This window comes from Myotis yumanensis, unplaced genomic scaffold (assembly GCF_028538775.1).
Source record: "Myotis yumanensis isolate MYYU_CA2020_CCGP unplaced genomic scaffold, mMyoYum1.0.hap1 SCAF_14, whole genome shotgun sequence".
Classification (NCBI taxonomy): Eukaryota; Metazoa; Chordata; class Mammalia; order Chiroptera; family Vespertilionidae; genus Myotis; species Myotis yumanensis.
Genome location: NW_027223765.1, coordinates 18,356,224 through 18,369,970, shown reverse-complemented (window position 1 = coordinate 18,369,970; position 13,747 = coordinate 18,356,224). Strand labels below are relative to the sequence as shown.

General features: G+C 40.9%; 2 protein-coding genes across 4 annotated transcripts in view; one reads left to right on the top strand and one right to left on the bottom strand.

Annotated features, from left to right (window-relative positions):
* Positions 1-13,747, top strand: part of UBE2E1 (ubiquitin conjugating enzyme E2 E1) — a 55,688-nt gene that overhangs the window by 39,213 nt on the left and 2,728 nt on the right. For both annotated transcript variants that reach the window (XM_070433326.1, XM_070433325.1), the window contains exon 4: positions 11,434-11,566. In XM_070433326.1, the coding sequence (XP_070289427.1) occupies positions 11,434-11,566 (133 nt within the window). The remainder of the gene's footprint in view (positions 1-11,433; positions 11,567-13,747) is intronic.
* The window catches only part of NKIRAS1 (NFKB inhibitor interacting Ras like 1), a 30,302-nt gene continuing 19,051 nt past the window's right edge, over positions 2,497-13,747 (bottom strand). The window contains exon 5 of one of the 2 annotated variants that reach the window (XM_070433330.1): positions 2,497-3,967. In XM_070433330.1, coding sequence (XP_070289431.1) covers positions 3,956-3,967 — 12 coding nt within the window. In that variant the 3' untranslated portion in view covers positions 2,497-3,955. Of the gene's footprint in view, positions 3,968-12,093; positions 13,621-13,747 lie in introns of those variants that run through there. The other variant, XM_070433329.1, reaches the window with a different exon arrangement.

The window sequence follows — 13,747 nt, the reverse complement described above, 5'->3', positions numbered from 1 at the left end:
AGGCCAGGGAGAGGCCCTTGGCTTCCCTTCTGCTGAGTGAGGATTGGATGTAGATGTCTTATTTGTGTGTGTGGATGGGTTCAGAGGCTCTCTGGTTTACTTATAACACGTTAGGATTGTTGGCATGAAGTATGTATGATTTCCCAGTGACAGTTTGTTCTCATTGTCACTGCTCTGATGCAGGTTGACAGGTTTCCATAGCCTCTTAATTAGGCTGCTTCATCCATTCAGGGTTGAATGTGTAGCTTCCTATTTCTGAATAGCTTGATGTTTTCAGTGTTTTCCACTTTTTATTTATTTTTTAACATTGATGAGACGCCACAGTGATTTAATTCTTTTTTTAAATATATATATATTTTATTGATTTTTTTACAGAGAGGAAGGGAGAGGGACAGAGAGCTAGAAACATCGATGAGAGAGAAACATTGATCAGCTGCCTCCTGCACAACCCCTGCTGGGGATGTGCCCGCAACCAAAGTACACGCCCTCAACTGGAATCAAACCCGGGACACACACACACACACACACACACACGCACGCCCTCCCCCCCCATTCCGCAGGCCGATGCTCTATCCACTGAGCCAAACCAGTCAGGGCTGTTTTCCACTTTTTAAAACAGTAACTTTTTTTCACTTCATTCCTGTAGGCAGTGCAATTAAAATCTAAATTGCTTGGTAGGCATTTAAGGTCCTCTATGATCTGTTCCCATTTGTCTTTCCAGATCCATTTCAGCTACATTCACATCTCTGTACCAGAAGTTCTCCACTTTGGTCCCCCAGTTCCCTGGAAAATGGCCTATTTGACTCTCTAAGCATCACTTAGATATTATTACACTCTGAAACCTTCCCAGTTCCCTTAGAATAAATTTCATGCCACTTCTGTTCCTGGTTTGCATTATGCTATATGTAGTACAGTGGGCATTAAACTCTATGTAGCAATTCCATAATATTAGGCCAGTATTTTATGCTTGATTTCTGGGAACCAAGTGGATGATCATTTGGAAAAATAGCTCACACACATACCAGGGTACTTGGAGGAAGTCAAATTGGCAAAAAAGCCAATCTTAAAATGTTGGCTTTATTTTTCCTTTGCATCTTTTCTCTCTTTAGTTTTTAGTTTTATTAAAACTATACACCAACATAGTTTAAAGAATCTAAGATTTCTCTAAGATTTGTTAGAAAGAAACAACTGTTCCCAGGAGCCTTCCTGCATCTTGCTCTCTAGAGGTAACTACTTGCCAACTCTCTTCCGCTGGATTGTTTTGCTATTTACCTCCCTGTTTTTAGGCAGTTATAGCCACACTAGAGGCCTGGTGCACAAATTTGTGCATGTGCATGTACATGGGTGGGGTCCGGCCACCCACCCTGATGGGGGCCCATCGGGCGGGGAGCAGGAGGGGCTGCAGGAGGGCTCCAGGGTGTGTTTGGCCTGTCCTGCTCAGTCCCGATCGGCTGGGCCCCAGCAGCAAGCTAACCTACCGGGCAGAGCCCCTGGTGGTCAGTGCACATCATAGCAACTGGTCAACCAGTCAACTGTCTGCCCCCTGGTGGTCAGTGCACATCATAGCGAGCGGTTGAGCAGCCTTAGCATATCATTAGCACATTATGTTTTGATTGGTTGAACAGACAACTGGATACTTAGCATATTAGGCTTTTATTGTATAGGATTACTTACCAACAAAGAATGGTGAAGATTTAGTTATCCTCCCACCACCCCCCTTCCCAGATACCTTCCCATACTATTTATGTTACTGTTACATCATTGTTTACATTATGTGAACATTATTCACAGTAGCCAACTGTGATCACTTCCTGCATAACTTCTTTTTTGTCTCCTTTTTTTCCTTTCTCCCTGCTGTCTGTCTCCCTCCCCACCCCATGGTTTTTCATACTTATCACTAATTCAACTTCAAATGCTTTCACGGTTGTCTAAACCTCCTCAAAAGACATCCAAATGCACTGGGCATTGTATATGAATTTCATATTTTTTGACGAAATCTCTCCTGGAGCCTGACCTGCTGCAGCGTGGACAGGCTCTCTCTACACGGTCTTTTTGGAGATTCTATTCTCTAATCTTCTCTAGAGACCTCAAATGTCTGAAAAGATCTCTATTCTCCCCTCGTAGTTGGTGTTATTTGTGTGGGTATGGAATTTGTGTCGAACATTATTATGAAGACATTGCTCTGGTGCCAGCTCACTCCCAGTTTGTTGAAATCCAAAGCCAAGCTCGTTGGTTCCTTGTACATTACCTTTAAAAAAATCCATGTCCTGGGAAGTTTTCTGAAATTACTTTTTGACCTCCTCTCTATGTACGCCTTCTGGATTATTGTTACTGTTCAAATCTTGGACCTTCTTATGGCCCTTTAATTTTTGTGTATTTTTCTCTCCTGCTTTTTACTTGTCTATTTCTACTTTGATAGATTTTGGTTTTTACCCTTCATTGAATGCTGGAAAAAGATTTATGTTTGCTTTCATTTTTAATTTCCAAAAGCTCCTTCCCTCATTTTATTGAGATACACAATTGACATACAACATTTTATTAGTTTAAGGTGTACAACATAATGACCACAAGTGTAGTTTACATCCATCACTTTGCACAGTTACAATTTTTTTCCTGTGATAAGAACTTTTAAGATATACTAGCTTAGCAACTATCACATATACAATACAGTATTAACTATAGTCAACATGCTGTACATCACATTCCCAAAACTTACTTATAACTGGAAGTTTGTGCCTTTCTCAGTGTTTTGTTTTAGTCGTATTCTTGTTTCGTCGATGCAGTATATTGTCTCTCTGGGTATAAGTTTATTTTGACATTTTCTTTAATGTTTGTTTTCTCTAATTGGCTATCTTCTAGTTTGATTTGATCGTTGTTTGCCATGTTAGAGAGGAACCATGTTCCTGGTTATCTGTTACTTAGTTAGGGAGCCTTTAATGTCTTTCCTCTGGGCTGTTCATATTCCCCAAAGGAAACTGTGCAGAGGGTGAAGGCCAGGCTGTGCTCTGGGGCCGAGGGAGAAAACGGGTCTGATCGCCTGGCATGCATACGCTCACTTTCAGTACAGCACCTCTGCCCTCATCCATATTAATGTCCCCTGGCTCAGAGACCCTCAGCTTTAACCTTTCCAGAATATAAACCTCCATCTGGCAGGATTTCTATTGCTTTGTAAATTACCACAACTTGAGCAGCTCAAAAACAATACACATATTTAGTACCTACAGGAGTCGGGGCATAGCGTAGCTGGGTCCTCCGCTCAGGGTCTCTCGAAGCTGTAGGCAAGGAATCAGCTGGCCTGTGTGCTCATCTGTCACTCAGGGTTCTCGTCCAAGCTTACATAGTTGTGAGTTCAGTTCCCTGCAGCTGTAGGACTGGAGCCAGCAGCTCCTGGAGGCCACCTGCAGTTTACGTCATAGCAGATTACATCATAGAGGCTTGCTCCTTCTAGGCCAGCAGAGCAGTCTTTCTCTGCAGACAGCTAAGACTCATATGACATAACCTTTTGTAGAAACCATCGAGTGAGTGGCAGTCCATCAATGTTGTCTTAGTCTGTTGGTAAGAAGCAATTTGCAGCTTCTGCCCACACTCATGTTGAGATGAGACAGAGTGTGAGGAGGAAGAGATCATGCTGCTCATGTTAAAATTCTGCCTATCACAGGAGGTCTGACTGCTGCTTATATACGCTTAACCAACCCTTAGAACCTTCCCCTGCCTCACTCTCAACTTCCCCACGTGCCACAAGTTCCAGAGTTGTTTAGGGGGTTATGTAGTCTACCTGGGATTGATGTTGGCTTTCTTCTAAGAAAGAAAAAAATAAAAGCATAAAATTTTCCCACTTATTTTTTACATACTTGTATTCTTTATTCTTATTTTCCAGGCATGTATGTGGGCTCTTAGTACCTCTAAACCAAACTCCTCAATTTAAGCTTGGAGCAACTGCCTCCTTCTCTCTTAATCAGAACTTTTCCTTTAAAAAAAAAAAAAAAAAATTATTGTTTAAAGTATTACATATGTCTCCTTTTCCCCCCATTGACTTCTCCGACCACTCCCACCCCCCAGCACATGCCCTCACCCCTCTACTGTCTGTCCATGTGTTATATGCATGCATACAAGTCTTTTGGTTGATCTCTTACTCCCCTTCTCCCCCAGAACTGTTCTTATCTCTTGGCCCTTTCTATAGAACCTATACTGAACAGGCATCACCTTAGCAGTTTTCTGAGAGTATATTTCAAATGGAATTGGAAATACTAGCTGACATTTTTGTTATACAGGACTCTTCTGTTTGGGGAATGATGGTTTGTACTCCCTTTAGTATTTAATATTAAATGACATTCAGAGTCATTTTAGGAAGCAGATGATACTAACATGAGGTAGCTTATGTGTTAATTTGCAAGCCAGAATGGTGGCTGGCCAGTGGCCACTGGTGAAAATCCTGTGTACCTGCTTACTGCTGTTGCCTGCTGCTCAGCTAGACAGCAGGACTGAGATTTACCATGAGATTTAGCCATGGGAAAGAAGGCAGATCCTACCCTCCAAGCCCTGCCCTGTGTTTGCCGTACAAGCCATAGCCTCACTGATTCAGTCTCTCGGCCCTTTGCACACATAAGCAGCCTTCCCTTTTCTCTCCTGGCCAGCTGGGGCCAGGAAAGAAGCCAGTGACTCTCTCCCAAGTGCAGTAAATAGCTCTCCTCACCTCCTGACCCTGTGATTTCCTGGTGGTTCTAAGTTGTAGATCCCAATGGAGAGGGAGGGAACAAAGAGATTGTAGAGGCCTGGGCTTTACAGAGCATTGAGCAGTGGGTGATTGTATCCTCAGGCAGGGGTTGACCTCCATTTCAGCACAGGTCATTCCAATGATTGCTGGACCTCCCAGTGCCCTGTGAACTAGAATGGAGTGGAGTGGATCTGAATTCCTGGCTTATGTCTGGGACCAAATTAATTTCTGAGCTGGGGAAGTAGGTGTCATCTTTTATACCTGGTTTGTTGTTGTTGTTGTTTTAACTTTTCCCCCCTCAACAAAAGAACTGTGTTTTTTTTTTCTTTTTGCAATTTAGGAGCATAATATTTGGATTATTCAATCAAACTGATGGTTGTTGCCACAAACCATCTTTGGTTTTCATTAAGCAGGGGATTCTCATCATTTTGGTAGTTGTCGCATTATTATTGAAATCCCCTCTCCTCCACACTGAGTACTCTGTGTGATATGTTTTTGTTTTCAGCTAATGCATTTCTACAAATAAAGTGAATCAATTTTTGTTTTAGAAATTTTGGTACCTATTAGATCACAAGATTTTATTTTCCTGTTTAATTCCAGCTTCTACCCAAATGTGGAAGAGAAATGAAACAATAAGGAAGGAAAGCCATACTAGTTAATGTGATTAAACAAAGTGGGTGTGAGTCCAGAGGCAGAGAACTTTATTGGCAGCTCCATGGATGTGGTGGAGAGAACATCATGTAGAAAGCCTGATTGCATTGGCCAGAACTGTGTGTGACTTCCTAGCTTCAGCACCTTGTGCAAACACATCACTTAACCTGCTGCATCTGTTTCTCCATCTTTAAAACGGGGATAATGCTATCTTTCGATACAAAGGATTTGAGTAAACATTTTTTTAAGTCAAAGTTTGTGAAAGAATTTTGGAAATGATGTTTCTCATGCTTAGCTCAGCTTATTAGATATTCATACTCAGCCAACCCTAGTTGAGAATAAGGCCCCCTAATGTTCATGGTTTTTTAGGTCTTCCTTTACCATCCCTAGTCTTCTTCAGATTATCTTGAAAATAGTTTTCTTTTTAAAACTGTGCCCTTACTCTGTATTGGTCTCTAGTGTGTAAATTTCCAGTAGTTGTGGGTTATTGCTTTTTTTCCCTAAAACAGCAGCACCTCAGGTAAAACCGCAATTGAATGGCTAGCGGTAAGAGAGCTTTTTGTGGTGTTTGTTATTACCGAATTTGAAAACATTGTCCTGTGATGCTGAACAGTAAGTGGTGCATGTTTTGAACAGCTCATAAAAATACTGTTAGTTACTGTTGTGTGGGGAATTCCCACCGTTTAGAAACTTAAGATCTGATGTCACAGAGATTGTGTGTCCACATGGCTGTAGCATTCTGGGTAAACATCTACAGATAGACAGGTTCTTTCTGGTTTGGAACAAATGCCACAAAAGCTCTACAATTTCCACAGGCCTCCAATCAACCTTGTGCTTCATGAAGAGATAAAGCAAATCCCTTTGAAGGTGCATCTACTTTCTGCTGGAGGAAGACACCATTTCCTCAGTGTTAGGAAAACAGGATTTTGGATGCGCTTTGTGGGAAGGCCATTCTTGGTGGGCATGGGCATGTTGTTTTAGGCCTTAAGTTTCTGAGTTAGTTTCCCTCCCATTTGGGCCCACCCTGTTCCAGCATAGCTGCTTAGATACACTGGATACTGCTGATGGGGAATTCATAGTGGGCACCAGCTTCTCTGGGAGTCCTTTAGGTTGGCCCTTGTCTAAAAGGTCTTCCCAAGGGACAGTAACGTGACTGGTACATCCCTAGAAGTACCACCTTGTATGAGGAGGCACGCTTACTTAGTTATTGGGACTATGGCAGTGATTGCTCCACTTGTTCATATCACTCTCCATGTCACTAGCCTGATTAGTCATCTTAGTGAGGTTTTCTGATTTTTCAAATTCAGACATTTCCTCCTGCCACTCACTTCTAGGTGACTAATGGCTACCGTTTTATGAAGGGGTGCTGAGGACAAGAAATTCTTTGTTTGCTTTTTCATAAAATTCCTCTGGGTGTGCTAAGTAGACCTCATGGAGAAGGCAGCTTGCATTCCCTAGAGAGCATGTCTGTTGAGAGACCCTGTGGGAGATGGGGATTCCCTTTGGTAGACTGCTACATTCCTATTTTATCATTCTCTCGGAATTTCTTAGCAAAAGTAGAGTAAATTAAGAATGGATTTTGAGTAGTTATAGGGAATATAGATCTGATTGTGGCTCTCTTCCTACATACAGCATTACCAGGATTGAAACTTTTCTTACTGCAAAGAATTATAAACAGTGAAGGAGAGAGCTAGATAATACATATGATCATTTAAATCTAGAAGATTAGGAAAAGTTAGTAGTTATTATCACTTAATGTCATCTATAGCTGAGTTCTGAAACTTCAATGTGCAAAGGAATCATTTGGGGACCTTGCAAATTCTGATGCCTAAGTCTGGGGTGGAGCCTGAGAGTCTGCATTTCTAACAAAGTCCCAGAGGAGGCTGATGTGGCTTTGGCCAGGGATCACGGTGTGAGGAGCAGTGGTCTGTAGGAATTTAGTGTATATGCCAGCCTAACTTTTAAAAATAACTATAGTGAATTTTTTTTTTTTCTGTACCAGGCACAGAGCAGTAAAACAAAGATAAGAGGATAGGCACTGGAATCTACAACAGGGATTCAAAACTGAAGCTTTCCCCTTTACTAGCTTAACCTTGAGCAAATTTACTTTAAGGCAGAATTCTCAACCTTACTAGTAGTTCTGACATTTTGGGCCAAGGAAATTCTTTTGAGGGGGGCAGGGGAGTGGACGGGGCTGTCCATTGCATTGTAGGATGTTGAGCAGCATCCCTGGCCTCGTGCATTAGGTGCCAGTAGCGCCCTCCTCCCTAGTTGTGACATTTAGAATGTCTCCACACATTGCCAAGTGTCTCCAGGTAGGTGGAGGGGCTGCGGCAAATCATCCCCAATTTCAAACCACTGCTCTAGGGCTACTGCTGAAATGTGGGAGTTTGGGGGTTTTTGTGATGTGAGAAAAGCATTTTGTATGAGCAACGAGTTTGCTCATGAAGCCTTATGCAAAGATTCTGAATAAAGTTTCAAATATCTTCAAACACGGGTATGTATTTTTTTTTTGTTCTCATCTTTCCTTAAACCTTAATTTCAACCTCCACCCCTCCCAATGTAGAACTTTCCATATTTGCTAATCCCTTAGAATAAGAATTGAACTAAATACGTCATTCTAAAGCAGCGGTTCTCAACCTGTGGGTCGCGAACAATGAAAATGAAATGTGATATGCATCCTGCATATCAGATATTTACATTACGATTCATAACAGTAGCAAAATTACAGTAGCAACGGAAATAATTTTATGGTTGGGGGTCACCACAACATGAGGAACTGTACTAAAGGGTCGCAGCATTAGGAAGGTTGAAAACCATTGTTCTAAAGTATACTTCGACCAGCTTTTGAAATTGAAGTCATACTTCTTATGGAACCAAAAGTATCTTCTGTTACAGGAAGGGGACAGAAGGCTGGTAAAACATACGCCGACCTGAGGGAACCTGATTAATCATTTTATAGAGAAATGGGTGGGGTGCTTGACCAGACCTTTCCCTGAACAGGCTCACATAAGATTCTCTCGTTTCCTGTGCTTAATAGTGGCCTTCCGGGAGTTGTAAACTTTTGCCATCATCCCCCGTCAAATGGGTCTATAGATCCTAACTTTTCCAGTGAGAACTTGAAAGAAGCAAAAGTAAAAGTTTTGCAGGCCAGGATATCATAATTTTTACTTCATTCTCTGGTTAAGAAGACACATATGATAAAAAGCTACATGAATTCATCTCCTAAACAGCATTAGCATCTCAAGTGTTTATAGGACACAATGGTGTTTCCAGTGTGCTCTCAGACCCTTCGCAGTAATCCCCAAGCCCCAGTTGAACCCACACAGTACAGACCCAACCCCTGACTCTTCTCCAGGACTCCTGGTTCATGCTCTATGTCTGCAACTGCAGTTGGTATTATTTCACTTAGTGTTATTTTTCTTATAACCCACCTTTCTTCTCCATTTTTCCCTTTACCAGAAGTGTGGCACAGTTTTTCTTTGTTGTTATTACATAGCTATGTTCATGTTGTGTTTTTGATTCTTGAACTCCCTTTCACCATACTTTTTTCTGAACTTTCAGAAAAGTTTACACCCAAAGTGAAAGCTAATTACAAACAAGTGGCAGTCTTGATTTGGATTTCTACTTATGGTGATGAGCTGTACAATGTTAAAGGTCATATTCTAAACTGGTCCTACATCCCGTAACCTGAGCCAGTGGTTCCCAAATGCAAACCACCTGCTTAAAGACCACCAGGGGAGCTTTATAAATATATGGATTCTTGTGTCCCCTCTGGATATTCTAAACTTAATTTTTAAAGTTCCGTAGATGATTTAAAAAATATATATCTTTATTGATCACAGAAAGGAAGGGAGAGGGAGAGAGAGAAACATCAGTGATGAGAGAGAATCATTGATTGGCTGCCTCCTGCATGCCCCCTACTAGGGATCGAGCCTGCAACCGAGGAACATGCCCTGGACCGGAATCAACCCCAGGACCCTTCAGTCCGTAGGCCGACGCTGTATCCACTGAGCCAAATCACCTAGAGCGTTCCATAGATTGGTTCGATGAACAGTGAAGTTTGGAAACCACCAATTTTCTGTACAATCCATAAAACCTGATTATAGTGGCATATTTTTATTCCACCTTCGTTGTTTTATCTTTTTTCCTACACTAAAGGGCCAGCAAAATTGGACTAAGTCTAGGGTTAGACTGACTTTACTCTAGTTATTTCTGGGTCTCTTTCTTAGTATCACCAAGCTGACTGAGGAAAAGTGTATGATTTTGATTGCAAGAGTTTTAGGTAGCAGATTGGAATGCTACCTGCCGGTACTGGGTTTTAGATGGCATTCGTTCCTCAAAAAAGGGTAGGGTGGCTTAGAGTAGCCTTTTACCTTTAAGTCTTAGATAATCATGAACTAGACCAAAGAGGACAGACAGTTCATCTTTATATCTGCAAAATCTGTTAGTATTGTCTTCATCTACTTAGTTCACTTCTCAGTGAAAAAAAATCAATGGTGGTTTGAGGAAAGTACAGTATAGGGCAGTGATGGTGAACCTATGACACGCGTGTCAGAGGTGACACGCGAACTCATTTTTTTGGTTGATTTTTCTTTGTTAAATGGCATTTAAATATAAAAAATAAATACCAAAAATATAAATCTTTGTTTTACTATGGTTGCGAATATCAAAAAATTTCTATATGTGACACGGCACCAGAGTTAAGTTAAGGGTTTTTCAAAATGCTGACACGCCGAGCTCAAAAGGTTCGCCATCACTGGTATAGGGCCACAGGTAGACAGGTGTTTTTTGTCTTTTCTCTCCCTTCCCTCTTCATCTCATCTTTCTTCTAAATGAAGGAATTGGACCTCATGTCTAACCACTTAGATATAAGGGGCATCTTGAAGACAAGGCATTTTTGTCTTGTTCATTATTGAAACCCCTAACATTTAACGCTCCGCCTAATACATGGTCATTCAGTTAAGTGTTTGAGTGAATGAATACAATTAATACTAGACATTTATTTAAAACAGCAAGTCTGCCTGCTTTTTTAGAAATTATTCTATGTATTGACTGGTATATAAGTCTCTCCAAGTAAAGACCATTTAGTTTGGCTGATATAGATCATTATCCTTAAAGCAGGTGTTACTCTAGTTAGGGTTGAGAAATCTGAGGTGAAAATGTGTAAGTTAACCACTGTATGTCATTACCTGTGTTACCACTGTGCTGTGAGAAGGTATTTTACTAATACTAAGACCATTTCCCAAACTATTCTCAGTATCAGAGCACTACACTTAACTTGTTTGGGTGGATTATTAAGCTCTTCATAGGTCTTGGAATTGGAAGGAAAATATTTGTATTGATGTACTTCTGAATACAGAGCACTGTGAGCCAACACAGTGCCTTGGAAGGGTAGTATGGCCAAATGATGGTATAACTAAGTGTAAATTACACTGATTTAACAGGTAAGGGGTAGATTAACGTCTCAACTAGAATATTTAGAGAACCTGATTATGGAATTTAATATATACTGAAATGAAAATTGAGTAACTTATAATTAGATACTTGTCATCGTTTTCCTTCTCCCTCCCAACATGGTTCACATTGTAAAAAGTACTGCTAACTATTGTACTCCTCCTAGGGTGAGATTATGGAGATGCAAAGAGCAAGGAAGAACCCCCATCAGTGGGTCAGATATGATGTGCTATGAGCAACAACCTGCTGTAATTTGTCACTAATTTATTGTAATTCTGTGTGCTGAGAGGTGTTTCTTATTTTTTGGAGTATTGTTTACATTTTCTTATGTGTTGAGAGGTTTTGACAATTGAGGGGTTTCATGCTTATTCACAGCTAAGTAAGCTAAGAATGGGCTTAACATTAGTTTATTACTCAACTTACTTGGTCTAAGGCTGGTGGGTTTGGTGCAGTCCTGTATCTGATTGTATCTGAAAGGTATGTCTGTTTTGTGGAGAGATTCCACACTTTAAACAAAAAGGGAGAGGAGAGGGGATCTTTTTCCTTTCTTAATACACTGGGAAAATTGGGAGGTGCCTCCATCTACTTACCTTTTGATATATTCTTTTCAGTGCTGGTCCCAAAGGCGATAACATCTATGAGTGGAGATCAACCATCCTAGGGCCTCCAGGATCTGTGTATGAGGGTGGTGTATTCTTCCTTGATATCACTTTTACACCAGAATACCCCTTCAAGCCGCCGAAGGTAAGAGATTCCTCTGATTTGTACTAAAATTTACATATTCCCATGAGAGATTATTGAAGCTTTTAAAACTGTTTTTAATCACACAAAAAATAGATTTGTGTAATACACCTTAATGCAATGATTTTCAACTCTTTTCATCTCATGGCACACAACTAATTATTAAAATTCTGCGGCACACCAATAATTCTATATTGTTGCCGATCTGACAAGATAGATATAATTTTGATTCATTCACACCAGATGGCTATTGTGTTAGCTGTTGTCATTTTTTAACTTAACAATCTAAGGAAAAAGAGGTCAGTGCCCCTAATATCAATAGGTATTGCATGTTTTAAAAGTTCTTGTGGCACACCAGTTGAAAATTGCTGACTTAATGAATCTCTAAGTACATTTGAATGCAAACAAAATACTCCTTTTGGGTTGACTTTGCCTCACTTGGCAGAGACCATTTCTAGGAATAAGGGCTTTGTTTGGTCCCGCTACAGTTGATCTCCCCCCCCCTCCCCCCCCCCCCAGCAACACGGCGGTAACCATGGATGGTACTAATACTAAGTCTACATATACAGGTGACCCTTGAGCAGCGAGGAGGTTGTTCTGACCTCCTGTGCAGTAGAAAATTCACGTGTTACTTTTGACTCTCCCAGAACTTAACTACTAATAGCATATTGCTGACTGGAACCTTTATCGAGGAATAGTCAATTAACACATATTTTGTATGTTTTATATATATTACATAATGTATTCTTACAATAAACTAAAGAAAATGTTAAGAAAATCATAAGGGCTAACCGGTTTGGCTCAGTGGATAGAGCGTCAGCCTGCGGACTGAAAGGTCCCAGGATCGATTCTGGTCAAGGGCAAATTACCTTGGTTGCTGGCACATCCCCTCCTAGAGGTGTGCAGGAGACAGCTGATCAATGTTTCTCTCTCATCGATGTTTCTAACTCTCTATCCCTCTCCCTTCCTCTCTGTAAAAAATCAATATAAAAAATATATTTTAAAAAATCATAAGGAAAGGAAAATATATTTATAGTATTTATGGGGGGCGGGGGGAATCCACATATAAGTGGACCCACACAGCTCAAACCTATAGTCAAGGGTCAACTGTACTGTTTTTTCCCCTAAACATATATATCTATGACAGATTTATAAATTAGACATAATAAGAGATAAAGAACTACTAATAAAAGAACAGTATAGCCCTAGCCAGTTTGGCTCAGTGGATAGAGCATTCTGGGTTCGATTCCGGCCAAGGGCACATGCCTGGGTTGCGGGCTCCATCCCCAGTGGGGTATGTGCAGGAGGCAGCCGATCAATGATTCCCTTTCATCATTGATGTTTCTATCTCTCTCTCCCTCCTCTCTGAAGTCAATAAAAATATATTTTAAAAAAGAACAATATAACACACAGTAATAAAAGTCAGGTGAATATAGCAGCAAGTAAAAAAGGGTTACTTGAATAAGCACTACAATACCTTGACAGCTGATCTGAAAAACCCACCCGATGGCTATGGGCGGGTGACGTATACACCGAGGATTTGCTAGACAAAGGGATGCTTCACATCCCAAGCTGGACGGTGTGAGATTTCATCACGCTACTAAGAATGGAGCATAGTTTAAAACATGAATTGTTTATTTCGGAATTCTCCGTTTAATACTTTTGGACTGCCGTTGGCCATAGGTAACTGGAGTCATGGAAAGCAAAACCACTGATAAGGGGGGGGACTACTGTATTTATAGTGACATAGCAATTAATCCCCTATTTTATGCTCAAAGTTTCTGAACAGTTAAAAATCGTGTCAAAATGTCTGTGCACTGAGTAAATACGAATCAGGATATCCCACCAAAGCCTCGGGTTTGTTCCTTGTCATCTTTTGGTGGCGCTACAATCCGTTCCCTCTAGGCTTCAGATTTCTCATCCAGGACAGAAGGACTGCCCAAACCATCTTCCTCCTGTGACAGTCACCAGTCTGCGATTCGCATTCAGACTGCCCGAAGGAAAACCTCTTTTTGGGGATGGGGTAGATAGACTCTTAGCAAGAAGTGATTGAATGTCTGTCAATAAAAATAAGTAGTCAGGTTATAGGTTATTTCTACTTTGGAATGATTCCAGGGTATTACACAAACAAAAATTAAACCAAACAAAAGAGCCCAAGATCATGTGGCTTATGTCTGTCTCCTC